Raw genomic sequence first — 18539 nt, forward strand, 5'->3', positions numbered from 1 at the left:
TCTTTCGCTCGTTTGTCGCTGCGTACAATCTACTGCTTGCACACCATCGTTCGCAAGCGGATGTGGCACAACGTCTCTGTCCTAGTCTGCGCACCACTACAACTGAACAGGGGCCCTAGTTACCACTTGTTCTACGGAGTCCGTTTGGGAGCCCTCTATACCAAGCTACCTACTCGTCATGAACTCAATCTATCTCCCTTCCTGGAGTCCTCGAGTCCCTGCATGTTTTCCTGTCCCACTGCCATGCCAAAGCCATCCGGGGGGGGAGAGTATACTCCAGGTTACGAGAAGAATGAATGGCCGACCAAACACTGATGAACCCACAGGCAGCTAGCAGGCATACCAGGGCATCCGGAGAACCCCTAGGGAAAGGCCAAAGCATGTCAACTGTCCACTGCCCCTCAGTAATCAAGTCACCATTACAACCAAACGCCTAATCGGAAACCCGGTCGGCGCCACCCAAATTCAGCGCTGTCTCGGGAGGCCAATCGAAGGGCTGGGAAAAAACAGAAAATAACCTACACCTACGTAATAGACGCCTTTATCCCACAATATTGCATGCCTGAAAGATCCAAAGTTGGCGCTTTAGAGAACGCTATCTCCCCCGCCAACATCCTCTCGCCCACACCGGCTTCCAGTCAGCGGAGTACGGATAGCCAGTACGGAGTATCTCATACTCTTTCGCGGTATTAAACACGCCGGTACTAAGCACGGGCGCGGTACCGTGCGGGCTGATCCCAGATGAAGCGCCTTCTCCAAAGCTATCGTGGCCACTAGCTCGGCTTCACCCTTGCCTCCGTCACCCGCCGGTCCTTATTGTGGCTGAAACCAACCCCCCTTGAGCCTTGAGGCCACCTTATCAACCCATCAGCGGACCAGTCTCAATCGCTTAGATCTATCCACCGTGCCCACTGAGGCTCTGTCTCTCAGCAAAACTTCGGATATCATCCCCAAGTATGAAGCGATGGCCAGCTTCGCACCGGAACTTGTCGACGAATGCATGCGCACCCTCGCGCACATTCGACTGCTGGGGACATTGATTGCTTCAATGCGACATCAATCCGGACCTCTGGTGTCGATGAGGATCTGAAGGGCCACCCGGCAGGAGAGCTGTCAAGGGTTCTGTTCCTATGCCGTTATCAGAGAGATTCCATCTGGAGTCAAGAACCTTATTTGAAGTTCGCTCCGCCGTGACTTCATACGCTGAAGGGTCATCGAACATTGGTATCGCTGGTTGGTGCTACCCGTCAAAAATGACGCCAACATCTTGGACCCATTTCTGACACTTGAACTCAACGAGTCCCTTACCTGGCCCATGCATGATCCATGCCTCATCCACATGCGCGCACACACCAGAATCTGACATCTCGCAGTCAGCAGTCGGCCATGCAGCCAGGTGGATGTGTCTATCTTCCCCATCCTCCTTGTCTGACTGAAAACCAGCCTTTGCAGGATTTGAGAGTGCTCTACGTCGGTACGCGTCGTTTACTTTCTCCCTTGGCAGGTGTCCCCTCTTCTGTCTTATTTTGGCTACAGCACGTCTTTTGGTCAAGCATAAATCAGGAATGTTCCCTTCGCTAGATTCCCATGAACGCCTTGACCCTCATGCAAAACTGGGAACCCACCCTCATTTCTTTCGTTGCGCAGCTGCCCCCTGGGACACCTTTTGCAGCGTCCAACGGTACAATTGATGATCGCATTTGTTCCATACGTTGTCCTCTATCAGAACGCCGCGCGAATTGACTGAATCGCATGCGACAGACTTGTGTCGTCTCGTATCGCGATCAGCCTCGGCCATTTCCCCTTCAAATCACGGCTGCAAAGCAATAATATGTCGCACAGTCATGAATCCCAAGGCTCTTGTTTGCCAGCCAGATTGGTTGAAAAGGGCCTACCGGAGCTGCCCAAGGTCACGATTGAGAGCCCCCAACAGCCTGGCCGGACAGACACTGAGCCGTGCCCGAGCCCTACTGTGCGGAAATACGACGGGCTGAGGACGTCTCCGCGAAATGCCAGACATCGTATTCCTCAATTCCAGCAATCAAAACGATGGGCAAAGATGCATAGCTCCAATCAATCAGTTCCACCTCTTCCACCGCCCAAAGCTCCTGTGCCTCCTGGGGACCAGCGAGAGGAAGATAACGATGACAGGATCCTAACAATGAGGGAGGTGTCATTCGAACAACAGCGCGCACAGTTGAAGAAGCCTGTCGTCCGAAGATCAAATGTTGACAGGCCTCGACGTTCACGGCTTGTCAGTCGGAGCAGTTCTACTTTGCAGGACGAAGGTCTCTGTCGATCTAGCCCGACCCAGTATTGGAAGACTGTCAAAGCAACCGTGGCCAAGACTCCTCATAGAAGCTCCAGGAAGTGCTTCGGGAAACGACCACTAAACCGGAGGGTGGCACCGGCCAAACATCGAGATACAAAGAGCGGACGGACAGCAGACAGGGTTCCAGTTCCTGCCAAAGTGCGAGGTGGCAACAAGGGGCTACAAGCGCACGTTGCTACAGCGCGGCAGACCCCTGCCTTGCCTGATACCGTGGCTGTGGTTGAACCGTCCACTCATTCAGCCGGCCATCCTGAGGAGCGAGACGATTCTAAAATCCTGCAATCAACTTCGCCAATCCCGTCGCTCCACGATCCCGAAAAAGATAGCAGATTCTCCGAAGAGTGCATGGCGATCTTAAACTCCGTGGACTTTAACCGAGATTGGTTGTTGCCAGCCGCATCAGTGTTGCCAGCAGTGGGCAAAATGCATGAGGATGAACGGTTCTCGGTGCAGCAACACACAGAGGTACCTGAATACCATAATCAGGAGATCTCCATACAGGATGCCCTTGCATGTGCGCCTTCTCGGACAGTGGGCGGGCCAAGGTCAATCCCGGCTATCACTCTCACGACAACAGCATCCAATAACACTACCCCTCGAAGGCCTCAGCCGCCTGCAAGAGGTTCCAGCAAGGCTTTGGCTAGCCTAGTAGATATGCAGACGTCAAAATCACCAGACTTCCCAAAAGTTTCGGAAACCAATAGTGATCCTTCAACAAGTGCCCAGGGACAGTTATACACAGATACACCTGGGACGCAATTCTCAAGCCAGTCACGCTGGCTGCTTCGCATGCCTTCGGTGGCATCTACTACTGGTCAGCCTGCCTTGAGTCCTAGGTCGGCGATGAGCACCGATACTATGACGAGAATCGAGGCTCAAGTCCGAGGCATTTCATATGTTGTCTCCCACCCAGAACCGAAGACAATCACTCTCTCTAGCTCCGAAACAAGGAGTGATGGACCCACAAGTATACCTCCCGAACGTCCACTGCCAGCTTTACCAGCCGAAGCAAAGTGGGAGACTGAAACCACTCAACACAGCGCTTCCACGGAGAGTCGGCGTGGTAGCAAAGAAAAGTCAAATATGCAAGCACAGCCACCTCAATTGGAGTCAGCTATTCAGCTCCTGCGCAGTTCATGGCAGTCTAGTCCTCCAGTGTCACCGATGCCACAGGCTAAGCAAAGGACCGACGGAAGACATTCGGCAGATCTAGTATCGTTGAGTTCTCTCAGGAGAGAAGCATCACGGAGTTCGTTATCGTCATCTCGTTCCTTCAACCGTCACACAATTTCTGGCCCCCGAGCAGATAGAGTCAGAGAAAAACGAATGCGGGATCTTGCCAGTTCAAGGAGCCATTCGCCAAAGTCTGACTGTGCCGGAAGTATTGAGGCAGCCAATCACCGGACTATATTACCCGCGGTGACCGATGATGATGTCCCTGGCTCTCCTGAGCAACTAGCGGATCAGCTGGATCAATTTCCAGCTGTCCCGAGTTCTAGGCCCCCGAGTCTACCCAACATATTCAGTCATGCTCCTCATATTCGCCGACAGAGCAGTACCAGCCAGACCAGTCCTGTACGTCAATCTTCGAAATCAAAACATCGTCGAAATAGTCGACCTGTCCAACATCTTTCTCAAAGCAACATATTTGTCGTCGTTGATTCCGATCCTGTCACCGCCCGGTTTCGAGCGGGCGCCATGAGTCCGAGTCCAAGCATCGGGGGTGGGCATGGCCGTAGTGGGAGTCAGTATCAGAAGCATACGCGGACCGGTTCAAATCTCAAAGAGGTGACGACAAGCAACCAGAGCCCTGTAAGAAGCCTGAAACAGAAGACCAGTCTTCGTAGTCTGAAAGGAGGAGACGATTCTACATCTGTCCAATCCAGTCCCGGTAAGGCGAGAGAGACTAAACGAGCAACAAGAACCGGCAATGGGCGACCGAGCAGCTCCAGTGACGAATCCCAGCAACGGGGGCCTCGATCGCCGAAAAAGACATCATCGAGGCCACAGAAGCGCCGAAGATGGAACAGCAATGACATCGGCCTGATCAAGGTTTTGCACGAAGATCTCGAGGAATACTACGGAACAATCTTGAAGCAGGAAGAGAAGATCAAGTGGCAAGCCAACCAGATTCACATGATTGTCAGGGTCCTCGAACCCATCAATCGTGCCAGAGGAGTCAAAACGTTCTCTTACAGTGGTACTGATGAATCGGCCTCCTGTACCACGACAGATGAAGAGACTCCCACCAGCCACACTGTGATTGAAAAGAACTCTGCAGGGACGAACCTTCCCACGCGGAATACTCCCAGCTCGGGCCTACCGGTCCAAAGGACAGAAGGTGACAATCCCATCGAACACGGGCATTACAGGTCAAACAGCACAGGCAACGCTAGCATGGCTTCTACTACGGGCTCTATATCGACCGATATGAGCAATGCCCTTAGAGACGACGCCTCAATGACTGACCCCCATGAATACGACCCACCTTCTTCTGCGACCTTGAAGCCGGCTCCACTGAGTTCTTCTAAGAAAACCAATGCCCAAACCCCAGTCAGCCGGGGTCACAGTGATGCCAATACTGCCAGCATCCCGGTATTGCGCCAACCTCCACCAGTGGCCAAGATCATTCCGCGAGGAAAACTACGAGAGGAGCACCTAGAGTTGTTGAGTCCTGGTAGCCAGCATGGTCCTAAAGCCAACGCAGCAACCGAGGTCTACCAATCTTTAGGTTTGAACCATAGTGATATAGGTGACGACAACGACGATGACAAAGACCAACAACAGAACCAACAACAACTCGCCCACGAAGTTGCGCGCCTGAGCGTCAATCATGTACTCACCAGTACTGAGGAGATGGATCGGGCCATTGAGCAGTTGACCATGTATGGCTGAGGCCTGACGCTATCGGGTCAGGTTGGACGACGTCAAGGTGTGATGAGCATGTGTCAATGAGGTTCTGAAGAACATTAATGATGAAGATGACTTGGGTTATTTATTACTTGTAGTAGCAACGAGACCATGTTTATTCTACTTGGATCAGTAGGATCTGAGGTACAGTACTGAGTACTCTGTCTGATAATGAAGAATCCCCCAGCGGTCGGTGAACACCAATGATATGGTGATCAATGACCCTGTTCCTGTTCCCTCTTACTTACTAGTAATGCAATGAATGGTGCCACAGTATCCGAGGTCTCTACGAAGCCTCCTCTTTGCTTCTAGAACAATTTCCTCAAGGGATCATCCGCACATCCCCTCGAAGCAGGAATAGGGGGAAGTCAGAGTCACAGTCACAGTCAGAGTACGAGTACGAGTGATGAAAAGACGGGGGAAGGAAGAGCAAGCAGTCTGGCCTGACCCAACCCGGGGGGCTAAGGGGCTTTGGCAGCTTAGCTGCACATCCATAATCGTACCCGTGGCAATGCTGCCAAAGAAGCTACATGCACTGCCCGTTTGCTATGCTGCCAAAGAAGCTACACGCACTGCCCGTTTGCTATGCTGTATGAATAATAGAAACACAGTGCCATGCAGTAGGCCAGCAGGTTGCTCCCTTGTCCCATGTCAGCCTCCCTCCTGGTCTGATGCAATATCGCACCTAATGAGCAGCTTTGTCGGTTGGGTCTCTTCCGCCCGTTTCAGGTCCCTCCGATTAATCATACACACAACTCGCCTTGATGTACGCGATATGAATTCGGGAAAGCTGACAAGCCGAGCAAGTTGATCCATTGAATCTGCCAGGATGGGAACAATATCAACCATGCGTCGAGACGTCCCAAAGATGCAATATGCAAAATGCTATCGCTCCAGTCCAGGGTAGCCGTTGCACCAGGAAGAAAATGCGGGACAGCCAAATCCAAACCTCATATCATGCATGCATTTCATCTTCGTTTCATAAACATGTCATCGGCGTTGGTCTTTTTCTTTCGGACCATCGGCTGACCGTGATTGATTGTTCCTGGCCGGCCACCAGCACCAGCCACAGGCTGTCGCGGTCCTGCTGCTGCCGGGCCGGAGGGAGGCACCCGAGCAGATGCAGACCGAGGTCCAGGTTCGATGTTGTTGGTCTTAGTACCATTGCCAGAGCCTGGAGTAGCGGCAGCCACAGGTGGGCGCCGTGGTAGTCCTGCCGGACCGGGTGGCGGAACATGACTAGATCCCAACCCGGGACCGATGTTGGGTTTAGCAGGGAGACTTCTGCCATCCTTGTTGATGCGGGCCACCTTGCCTCGATCGGAATCGCTTGATTCGTCTCTCTTTCTCTTAGCCACATCGCTCTTTGCACCATTGACAGGCGGCAAGGTGCTCTTCACCGTGGGGATTTTTGCGCCGTGTTCCCCAAGTTGTTTCTCTGCTCGTCTTTCTCTCGCTTTATCTTTGGTAGCACCAAACCGGACTTCTTGTCGCCTCACCTCTTTCTGCTGGGCTTCGGTCAGCCTCATAGCCGAAGGGGCCTTGCAGTCTTTCGCGAGATGCCCGATTTCGCCGCAGGTGATGCAACGAGGAGCGCTACAGCTTGCATAGCTATGTCCAGGGCGGTAGCATCGGCTACAATTGCCAAGGGCGGCAGCTTTTGCCTCTTCGTTGTCGCAATTGGAGCTGAAGTGCTCGTAGGAGCCACATATGGCGCACTTGGCAAGGTCGTTGAGACCATTGTGGCCTCCTGAAGGCCCGTAGACACCTGGGTTGGCTTGGTTGAGTTCGGACCGCAGAATTGGCTCCGTTACCAATCTACTGGGGGGTGGGCGCTTGTCGCCATCGGTCTCTATCTTGGATGCAACTCGTTTGGACTCGGCCTGGGTCGAATCATTGTACTGGGGTTCAGTTCTGGCAATGGACGATAGAGAGGATCGTCGTAAGAGACTACTCTGTGGTGGTCTAGATGGGAGCGTGGTGTTCTGATGCGAAGAATACCCCGGGCGGGGGGCGTCGTTGCTGCCCTTTCTGGTTGCTGCAGAAGGCTCTCTCGAGTCTGGTGGTGATGGGGCAGTCGGTTTTGCCGTTTCACCGACAGGGCTGCTCGCATCCATCATATCAACATCGTCTTTCATCATATCCTCTGTCAACAGCGGACGCCGAAGGACACTGATGATGTCCCCTTGCGTGTACACGTTTCTGGCCTTTGCATCGTTGATCAGAGCACGCCAGTACTCTCCTTGAGTCAATGACTGCGAGTTACCCAAAACCCACAGGGAGGATTTGGCTCGCGTAAGACCCACATTCATACGTCGAATGTCGTTCAGGAAACCGATACCCTGCGTAGAGGCTCGGACACATGAGAAAATGATGATCTCGCTCTCCCGGCCCTGAAAGGCATCCGTGGTATTGAATTCGATCTTCGAGACAATCTCCTCGCCATATCTTTGCTTGAAGCGCAACCTGAGCTCTCTCAGTTGTCCCTTGTATGGAGTGATGATGCCGATCTTTCTAGTAAAATCATACTTCGGAACATCTGTGACTAGTCGCTCATATAGTTGCATAGCAATGTTCAGTTCTGCATAGTTGACCAAAGAATGCCCTTTGGGGACCGCCTGGCTCATCCCTTGCACATCAAAGAAGCGATACGGGGCGAAGATGTTGCTGTGATGCCAGGGTCTCCGTCGAAGTTTGGCCATGTCCGGACCATCCTTCAGTCGCGAGTCATAGAATGATTTGCTGGGGAAGAGACTGATCTCAGGGTGCATACGGTACTGTGTATCGAGGAGATGCACGTCCTTCTTGTGATTGCTCTCCATACGGGCAAACAAACTCTGCTCATACTGGAACTTGGCTGCCTCGCGTGACAGAACTGTAGGTGGCAGTTGTTTCGGATCACCTACCAGGATACATTTCGAGCATCCGTATTTGAGGGGGATCAATGCCGAAAGCTCAATCGATTGAGCTGCCTCGTCGATAATCACAGTCTCAAATTCGACGTTGAGACTTTGAAATATCTCATGACCACTTCCGCTCAGAGTCGCACAAAGGACGTGGGCCGAGTCGAGAATTTCCTGTTGGACTCTCTTGCGATTGAGCTCCATATCACGAGATGCAGTATTTTGACGTTCTCTCATGTCGTCGATCTTGGAGCCTAGGCCATTCTTCTTCCGTTTGAGGGCATCCATCAGCTGTTCGTCCGCCGAGGAGACCGGCTGCCCTCCACCACGCTGTTCATCGATCCGTGCTCGGAGAGCGTTTAACTCTTCCGACACTGCTTTGTGTTCCATCATCACCGAGTGGATATCTTCTCTCGGATCCTTCGGTGCTGCGGCGTTGAGCTTAGCATTGACCAGTTCCTCCAAGGTAACGTCCTTGACACCGGCATTGATGGCATCGGTCCGTCCAAGTCGAACAACCGATAGCTTGTCAAATGAGCCATCCAGTGATGTGACGCCTAACTTGAGTCTCATGACCAGTTCGTCAACCGCGGCATTACTTGGAGCACAGACGAGCACCTTTCTGGCAACCGGTGGGACACGGCCGGTCGCCGTGTTCAATCGTGGACCGTTATCGTTTGATTTCTTGATAGACCCTGTCATCATTGCACCGACCAAGGCGCAAATGGTCTTGGTCTTCCCCGATCCAGGTGGACCCTGTATCAAAGTAAAGGCATCATTGTCGAGCGCCGACTTGACGGCCTTGGCCTGGGCTTGATTCACCTGGTACGTCCTCTGGAAAGGCTCGAGTTCCTTATCCGAATAGTCCAGTATCGGCGATGGCTTGGCATTGATGATCTCGTCGCAGAGATCATAGTACTGTAATGCCATCAACGCACCATATTCTCTCTCTAACGGGGTCAGAGATAAGATCTGGGCACCATAAACTGTTGATTTGTCGTTCAGATATGGGCGTAAGGGGTTATTTGCTGCGCTGACCCGATAGACGACCTGGACTTCCCCTTTCTTTCTGCTGATTTCCTTGACTCGTGCTAAGCAATGAGGCTCCCGCGGATCTTGCTCAGGAGTTGGAGACTTTGACAGCAGCACCACATCCGATGTTCCAATACTCAGCTCCTTCCCTTCTGCAAGAGACATCTGAGAGTTTACCTCGATGAAGTTGTCCACAATGAGGGAATTGGCCACTCTCACTTGAAATGGTCTGAAATTGCCATCTTCACGAGCTGCTCGGAAAGACTGCCAGCCTTCAAGGATTAAGAGAGGCTCAAAAGTCTTCTGGTAGTCCAGGGCAGTCCGGAATGTGCTCGTCACAAGGGTATAGTCATCTTTTACCGAAGTAGGTGGGAGATCTGTGTCTGCAAAGAAGTCCCAGCTGAGAATCGTTCGATGCAGTTCGCTAAGGTCGGGTGCCAGCCGGGCTCGGACATCCTTCTGCGAGCGAACTTGCTTGATCTTCCGTACTGGCCCGGCGGCGACAGGCTTCCTCGCACCCGCATGGCTGCGGACTGTCGGTCCAGCTTTTGGGTATTTGCCAAATAGCTCTTCGTCCGAATCCGACTCGGATTCGGATTCGGAAGAGACCATCAGGCTGTTTGGACCCGCAGAGTGATCTTTGCCAATTATACCAATGCCTCTTAAGCCAGAGCCTTGACCTGCGGTTTGTTCGCCAACGCCGGTTTGGCCACGTAATTTCATAGCAGCTTCCCTGTCTCTGAGTTTCCGGGCAGCTTCCTCACGTTTGCGATTTTCAATGAAAACTCTCGCTTCCTGGGCTTTTTGGGCTGCAATATCGACCGTGGTTGCAGGTGAAGTCTTGGTCTTTGTGGGATGGGGTCTTGAGAGAAGGGACTTGATCTTGTTCTTTTCCTTCGTCGTGACTGTGGCCCTCTGGGTACCCAGTGTCTTGTTCGCGATCTCAATCAGGTCTTCGTCCGCAATGTCATCATCGCCGAACTCATCTACGCTCCGTTCCTTCGAGTTTCGCGTAGACGCCTCCGACTGTGGAGCAGCCGATCCTGTCCAATCTTTCAGATTGAGCGTGGTCTGTTTCTTAGCTATAGGCCTCTCAAGAGGTCGGTCATAGTAACTCTCTAATGCCCGGACAAGTCGCGCCTTTTGGGATGCCGAGAGGATGGTCTTGACAGACTGCTTCGTTGCAACCTCTTGGACATATGCGAGACCCTCACTATCTGTCGCTAACGCTTGATGCCGCTTCAGCCGGAATAGCATGTTGGTGATGAGAGACACTAGAGTATCAGCGAGATACTCGTCTCGAAGCCGTAACCACTTTGACATCGCATCCAGCGCGTTCAGTGGAGAGCCCAATTGTGTGTCCCTGGAATCTAGGAGAATCTTAGGGATCTCTTGGGCTTTGTCGGCTTTCGCTTTTGTCAGGACGCTTGCGAAAAGATCGTATTGGTCAAAGAGGGCTTCGGCATACTGCATGGCATCTCTGCAGACCTCTATCATTTTTGCTTTATCGTGAACCTCCAGCGACCACCGTTCTGTCTGGCTGAAGATCACCTTGAGGGCAATCCACTGATAAGACCAGTAATTCTGAACCGCAGCAGCATCTCGGCTTGAGATATTAGCTCTCCGCAATTGCCCATACGTAGGGTTGCAAAGCACGTCAAGGATTTCCATGCCGTTTTTGAGCATCCGCGGCACGGAGGCAAAGGTCTTAAAATTGGCAATCCGTCGAAACGTCCAACAAACGCCATATATGGTGATGCCGAGGAAGGCTTCAATCAAATGGGCAAGTGCTTCTTTCCGACCAAACTCGCCGCTAATGTTTTTGACGACTTCGATTGCGGCTTGATAGGTACTGTTGTCGGGCGAAAATAGGGCGGCGATCAGAGACATGCTGGTATTCTGGGCTCTGAACAAGTAGTCTAGATGATCTGGCTTGAATTCAGAAATGCGTTCCAAAAGTTTTGCCACCATTCCGGTCAACTTTTCGAAAATAGAATTGTACGACTTTTTCTCTTTGGCCATGGGCTGACCTTCTCTTATCCTGAATTGTTCAAGACCGGGGATTGGCATGATGCCGATTAGTGCTGCAGCAGACAGTTCAGGCTCTTCGTCCTTTAGGTTGTCGATGACCGCGGTCCAGATCTCAGGTGTGTAAGAGCTGGAGTCATGTCGGAGCTGTTCCTTTAAAGTCAAAGTCTCAAAATCCGACTTGAGGCACTGACATTCCAGCGCAATCGAGTTTTTGACGATGTTCACCATGTCCTCCTTTGTCTCCTTCCCCAAGCATCTTGCTAGCTCTGGATCATTGGGTCTGAGTATCTCGCCCAGACGATGTCCTATTAGGCTAAGGGTATCCTTCAGGACCAGCCGCTCGACAGACTGCCGATTCTTTTCGTTGTCCGAGAAGCTGATGATAGTTGTCAGAAGAACCTTTACAGCCATACTGAAACATGCAGTTCTTGCTGGAAGCTTGATGCTATCATTGTCAATTCTCTCGAACAACTGCCTGACTATCGTTTGCGAAGCGGCGGGCCGGTTTGCGGGTTTCAGGGAGCCAAGTAGTGAGGGAACCCATGATAGGACGTCCATGTCCCTCGACTCTGGATTTGCACTGGATTCTTGGAGGCATTTGTTGAATTGAGGACTTCCAAATATCTGTTCGACGATGGCTTGAGAGGATATAGAGCCCATTGCCTGCCAAAACGCTCCAGGTGCGGTGTCTAGGATCATCTTGAAAGACTGGCAGATGAAGGGAACGGCCTGCGAACGTTTGGCGAAGTGGCTCAACGCTGTGGTACAGACGTTCGGGTGAAGGTCGAAAAGCTTGTATGTAATCATCCGCTCGTCAAGTTTGCTCACGATCAGCTTCATAGCACTCCAAAGTTTCGAGATATCGCCAGGCTCAGAGGCGTATTGCAACTTTGCCTGAATGTAATCCTGCATGGCCCAGTCCCATTCAAGGTCCGTCGGACAGCGCTCAATTCGGTTCCAGATTGAGGTCGCCCACCCTACGCGGACGGGGACGGAGTCAAAGAGAAACTTGGTGGAGGCGGGCAAGATTTCTCGCATCTTAAGCGGTTTCTTGGCCTGTATCATCTTGAACGGCGGGTCAAAGTGTTTCTGCAGAAGGTCTTCATTCTGTAGGAAGACGTTGGAGACCAGAGCCTCGAACAAAGCATGTAGATCCTTGTGGTTCAGTACTGCAGTCCCCCTCCTCTGCTCCGGAACTTCTTCGAGGGTTTTGGTTGCCCCGTCAAGCCCCTGGATGATTCGTTGGATATCCCTCCTGTTGATGATTTCAAAGAAGTTCTTGATATCTTCCTCTTCATAGTCTTCTCTCAGCGCGGCCACGAAATCCACCTTTGCAACGTAGTACTCGCGGATACAGATGTCACATTTTCCGAGGCTTTCATCAAGGGTCTCCCATATGAAGCGTTGATATTGTTCACTTTCTCGTCCGTCGTAGGCCAGGAGTTGCAACGATGTCATGAACTTCCTCCGGCGAATCTTTGTTTCTTCGATCCGGGCAAGCCGATCTGGATCAAGTGTGCCTTCTCTGGCAACACTGGGGTTTCGCTCATCTTCGTATCTGTCCTGGTCGTTGTCGTTCTGTCGAGGGCAAAAGAGGTGCTGTCCAGGCTGTAACTGTTGGATCTCTCTGGAATCTTGTGTTAGCGACTAACCTGCGTCTGTAGAAGCTTTCCAAGAAGAAACTTACTGCAGGATGCCTATGAACTCCGCCATGATCGCAAGCCGTGTGAGAGGCTCAAATTAGCGGCAAGAGTTGGGGTTGTCTTGCACGACCATGGATTTGACTCTCTCATAATGGGAATAAGGTCACCTCGGAGAGGAAGTGGACTGTATGGGTTCTCGGTCGAGGTTCAAAAGAGTTCAGCGAGGCAGGGCTCACGACGTGGCCGCCAAACCGTCGGTCAGTGGGATATTTGTTTCATACAGGTAGGCAATGGGAGGTGGAGCGCCATGAAAGTTATCCGCAGGCACAGAGAAAACGCCGCGGGCGCGTCTTTCAGAGCCGGAGATCGCGTGCGGCGCCGCGCAGCCTCGTACTAGTGGTACTACTATTAGCACTACGTACCTAGTACTAACCTATACGGATACATAGCAACGCTTCACTTGTGATACTGCTCTACCCAGACGCTTCGATTTTGCTGTTACAAGTTTGTACGGTGACATGATAGTAATAGTAACAATCACTAGCCTGATGATACTCTCCGTCTTCCACCTCTTCTTTTGAGTGTAAATTCTAAATATGTACAGAGCGCAGGACTTGCTATATAGTGCGATCTCAGTGGCCCTGAACGGCACAACCCATCCAGCACTCATGATCTGGTGCCGGAATCATCAAAGCGTAAGGGAAATCATGAGTCATGCATATACCATCGAGCCCCCGAGGCGGAGGTGCTACTGACGCTCCTCAGCGGCATCATGCGTCCTTCTCGTATTGGTGGTTGAAAGGCCAGTTTGGGAGTAAACGGAGCTGGCAGGCTGCGAGTAACTCGACTCTATTCGACTCAGCATGGCGGCACTCGTGAAATCCCGGCTCCCTTCAATGCTAGGTCTGAGCTTCTCAAACGACTGGCGTGTCCTGTCAAAGGACGGGCGAACAGGCTCCAATGAAGGCCTTTTTCGGAAAGCCCTTTCTTGGGTTGGGGATTGTTCATAGTGACTTGCCATGTCAAAGGACGGCTTCGTCCTATCTGTCCCGTCACTCCCAGTCTGACTATGGGGGTGACGTGTATCTCGAGTTGGTGCCTCTGAGGGTGGGTAGATGGGCCGCTGGGATTCAGCCATGCTCGGATACCTGGCATGACCTTGGTACCCATCCTGTTCGGCCGGCAAGTCCTCCGTGTGCTGTTCTGAAGAAGTACCCGACACGTCCACATTTTTCGGAGGAACATATGCCTCATATTCGTCCAAATATTTGAATTTGCCTTGCCGTACTTGCTCGCGGATGATGTCGATGTCGTACGGTCGGAAGGTTTTCTGGAAGAATTTGACTGCGAAACGAGGAAGTAGGCATATGATAGTTGTCAAGAGCAACAAGGCCCAGAATGTCAATGCTCCATAAACCTCGGCGCCTGATTTGTAAAATTGGAACGACGCCTCAAACGACGAATAGATTCCGGTCCAGGCAAAGATCAGGAGGATGCTTAGACTAGTAATCAAGACCATGATCCAGTCCCATTTGTAGGTGTTTAGCAGCATGTAAGAGTTGATCACGACGATTGCAACGCAGGCAACATAGACACCCATTCGGTTTCGGTCGTCAATCCCTCGTCCGTTCGAGGTCTCGAATGTTGCAGGCGCGAAAAGGAGATAGGCCATGAAGTAGCAAATGGCCGACTGGTACAGACCATCGGCCATGTAGAGCCTAGCACAAGGGTCAGAAACAGCCATCGCAGAAAGCTAGATTGTTCTTACCAGAACTTCATCTGCGTCCATTCTTTTCGCTCCATGCCGCGACGATACAACTGAGGCACTGCCAGCGAGACTTTATCACTGACGTCTTGGTCAAGTATGCCTATCAATCCGACAGGTACTGATGTAAAGACCACGTTGACGAGAAGGATGTATGTATAGTCGAACAGATACGTGATATCGAAACTGTTGTATATCTGATACCAGAAGAGGGCGAAAGTCCAAACCAGGTTCTAACAGCACATCAGTGACTCGGTTCGTAAGCTTTGATTAGGACATACCTTGTAGAAGAAATTGGCGATTGATTCGGCCAGGCGTCGATAAGACCAACGGCCATGGACTAGAACGAGCCGTTGGAGGAACCGGAATTGACCAATGGCGTAGTCAGAGGACATGACTGCCTGGCGACCCTCTTCGCCAGCAATGCCCACCCCGACATCAGCTTCCTGGATCATGGCGACATCATTGGCACCGTCACCGATGGACAGGGCCATGATATCAAGACCATTCCGAACAAGATGAACAACAGCAGCCTTCTGGGCGGGGCTGACTCGGCAGCAGATCACCGATTTGCATTGCTTGCACAGCAGCAGGAAGCGCTGCCTCAACTCATCTTCCAAGACCAGTTTGAGCGATTCACCATCAATAATCAACGCATGAGTCGGTGGCGGGGGTTCATGAACCAGTCGAGCTGCTGCCAACTCCTCATCAGACCCTGTCAGCCCAAAGGTCTTCAAGTGTTTGTCAAGCAGGTTGGAAGCGTCCTCGGGTCTGCCCTCAGGCATATCGAACAAAATGAGGTCCATCTCATTTGAAAGCAGGTTGCAAGAAAACCCAATGTTGATGGCTGTTTCGGCCTTGTCGCCAGTCAAAACCCACAACTTGATGCCGGCCTGTCCGAGAATAGCAATAGTATCAGGTACGCCGTCTTGGAGACGGTCCTCAATAGCCGTTCCTCCCAGGAGAACAAGGTCTTGCTCAATGCGATCGGCAACCTCTTCAAGTCGCTCCTCTCGGTCGGTCAAAGCTTGCGCTGCGAAGTCGTGGTCCTTGTTCCACTCTTGATAGAATTCCTCGTCGAGGTCCCTCTCAGCCACACAGAGTGTTCTGAGACCCTCTCGGGCAAACACCTCCAGGTGCTCAGCAGTCGTTTTGCGGAGCTCTTGCTGTTGGCCTCGGACGAGGCGAGAATAAATCATGCTATCCGCGCCCTTGCAAAACAGTTTAATCTTTCCATCAGGCATGCGCACGATGGCGCTCATTCGCTTTCGTGTCGAATTGAACTCCAATGTGTTCAGAATGCGGTATGTTCGATCTTCCCCGAGTACGTTCACGTGAAGATCGTCTTTGGTACGGCCAAGAACAGTGAACCCCATGTCGCGAGCGGTTGCTACAAGGGCAGCTTCATCCGGAGACTGGGCCTTGAATTCAATTGTGGGCGGATCACCGGGAGTCGTCTCGGTGACAACGGTGTGACAGAGGGCCAAAGCAAGCATGAAATGCTCGTTTGCCTTTGCTTGTTCTTCGCCAGATCTCCCGTTCAGGTCGGCGACGAAGTCGGGGGCAATGAAGGTAACTTGTTCGTCGTGGAGGTAAGGGTTATCATGCATTTCGCGCAGTTGCCTCAACATGCTAACACGAGCTTCAGCAATCTGTTGGTTGATGCGTGCGGCCTCGGCTTCGACATCCACGCCCTGCCTCCGACGCATCCCTGCTTCTGCTTCGGTATAGGCCTCTCCGTATGCCACTGAGTTAATGGTAGCCTTCTTGAATTCCATGACATTCTGAGTCAAGGTTCCAGTCTTGTCTGAGAATATGTACTCGATCTGGCCCAAGTCATCCGAGATGTTCCAGCTCTTCGGCGTGCATGGGTAGTCAAGCTTCTCATAATACATGTGAACGTCGGACCAGATGAAGTACGCCTGGAGGGATCGAACAATTTCCAGCGTGATGTACAAGGAGATGGGCACCAAGTTCTGAAATAAGATCACCGCCGACCAGAAGGTGATGAACCCGTCCAAAGGGGGACTGCCACCGATAGAGCCAAACTCGAAATAGTCCAGAGAGTTGTTCCCTTGGGCCCATGTCACGCCTTGTACGATCCCGGACACCAAGCACATAAAAAAGAGGATAATGAAGTTGTAGATCACGTTCCAGTTCAACTCTCGGGCCAATCGCGCCCTTTTGCTAGGCGTCATGCCCGAGTTCAGCATGATCTTCGTCTCTCCGCCCGTGAAAACGACAATGCCGAGAATCCATTCCGTGGTCTTCAAACTGCAGCCTCGAAGGAGGAGATTGTTGATACTGATTGGTTCGGTCATTTCACGGACGGGAGCGTCGGGGTCTCGTGGATCACGTTGTTTCCACTTGGCGACGGCACTGTAAGAGTACAGATTTGGGTGTGGACCTTCACTTTCGATGATGAATTCGGCGTACTCGCAGTCCTTTGCGTGTTTCACCTTCCGCCCTGCCTGCAATGCTTGCCGAACCTTCAGATTTGTTTCACCGTCCAGGTTTTTGGTCTCGACATAACATGCTCCATCCGGGTCAGAGGTTGAAAGGACGATGACGTCTGCCGGAATCTGCTCATCGTTGTAAATCCGGACAAAATCGCCGACTTGTACATTCTTCCAGTAATCCTTCTTGAACCGGGCGCTATCTGGAACGTCTCTGTGCCGGTTAATAACGCTGCCATAGTCCTTGTGTGGGATTATGGAGCTTTTTTGTTTCACAGGGTCCTGCGTCCGGACCATAGACGGTGCTCTGTCACCGCCTCGACCGGACTCAGCGGTGTTGAACGAAAAGGCGCTGTTGGGCGGTTCTCCGTCGGGAGAGAGTTGTTCATTCGGAGCTACGCTCGACCGATAAGCTGGGGAGGGGACTGGCGTCATTGCAATATCGTTGCCCGTCTGACTGTGGGTTGATTGGAACGAAGTCCTTTCTGAATAAATGGATGCTCTAATGGTCGGTCGGGTAGCTGTAGAATCCTGGCGCTGAAGAGAATTGCCGTCCAAATCCTTCTCTGAATGTTTAGCTTTCTTGTTTCTCAAGTTCTTCATCCGGCGATAGGTAGCAACGACCGTTCTTGTACAGGCTTTTTTGAATCGTCTCCACGCAGAGATGTCGTCCTCGGAAGAGTTTACGTTGTGCCAGTCCACCAACCTGTAAACCGGAGAATTATTGAGCTCGGTGTCCAGCACCGTTCTGCGCCAATCTTCGACCGCATCTTTGATGGCGGTCACCGTTACGAAGAAGATGAGAGGTACTGAGGACAGACCGGGATTGGATGCGCCGAAAATCGAGAATATCTAGGAGTAATCAGCAACGTCACAACGTGAGACTGGAACGGCTTACATCTAGGATAATGATGAATAGGAAGTATATGTTGGCGATACCGTGGAATTGAAAGTACAAGTTCTTGGGCACGAAACTGAGGGGGGTGTACTTTGACGTCCTGATCTTGTTCCGCGAATACTGCGCCTTGACATGGCCGTCTTCCGTTTTGGCCTCAGGAGGAAGCGGCACGTTCACGTAGATTGTTCGCCCGGTCGACGCAACCTCCTGCTGTTGCTGCTGGCCCATTGGACTGTCCTCTGAGATCTCCCCATGGTTTTCCTGGCCATCGGGCTTCTCCTCGTAGGTCGAGAGAGTGACTTTGGGCATCCTCTGAAGCAGGGAGAGCCTTTTCTTGACACCATTTTGACCAGGCTTACGAGTTGTAGCCCAGCGCATTCTCTTAACGGGTCTAGAGACGCTTCCCTCGCCCTCTTCGCTGTCGAATTGTACTCGCGCCATGCTGCTGCAAAGGCCCGAAGCGGTCAATCCACTACCGCAGTTGCTGGTCCAGGCAAATTGGGTGACAGCGCTGGCCTATGCCGTGGTAGGGGCCTTTATCTCGCCAGTTCTCCTCGTAGAGAGTCGAC

The 18539-nt window shown here is 52.1% G+C and overlaps 3 protein-coding genes across 3 annotated transcripts; 1 reads left to right on the forward strand and 2 right to left on the reverse strand.

The window, feature by feature from the left end:
• Window positions 1-1831: 1831 nt before the first annotated feature.
• A1O3_04564 (uncharacterized protein) lies at window positions 1832-5227 on the forward strand (the record flags this gene model as incomplete). Its single annotated transcript, XM_007734692.1, has 1 exon — window positions 1832-5227. One exon carries the CDS (start codon window positions 1832-1834, stop codon window positions 5225-5227), a length of 3396 nt encoding a protein of 1131 aa, XP_007732882.1.
• Window positions 5228-6210: 983 nt separating this feature from the next.
• A1O3_04565 (uncharacterized protein) lies at window positions 6211-12921 on the reverse strand (the record flags this gene model as incomplete). The annotated part of the gene is made up of 2 exons (XM_007734693.1): window positions 6211-12835; window positions 12896-12921. The coding sequence occupies 2 exons, from the start codon at window positions 12919-12921 to the stop codon at window positions 6211-6213; spliced, it is 6651 nt and encodes a 2216-aa protein (XP_007732883.1).
• A 678-nt stretch (window positions 12922-13599) lies between these two features.
• On the reverse strand, window positions 13600-18411 carry A1O3_04566 (phospholipid-translocating ATPase; the record flags this gene model as incomplete). The annotated part of the gene is made up of 4 exons (XM_007734694.1): window positions 13600-14569; window positions 14620-14849; window positions 14898-17924; window positions 17971-18411. 4 exons carry the CDS (start codon window positions 18409-18411, stop codon window positions 13600-13602), a joined length of 4668 nt encoding a protein of 1555 aa, XP_007732884.1.
• Between the last annotated feature and the right edge of the window lie 128 nt (window positions 18412-18539).

This window comes from Capronia epimyces (assembly GCF_000585565.1).
Source record: "Capronia epimyces CBS 606.96 chromosome Unknown aczIQ-supercont1.3, whole genome shotgun sequence".
NCBI lineage: Eukaryota > Fungi > Ascomycota > Eurotiomycetes > Chaetothyriales > Herpotrichiellaceae > Capronia > Capronia epimyces.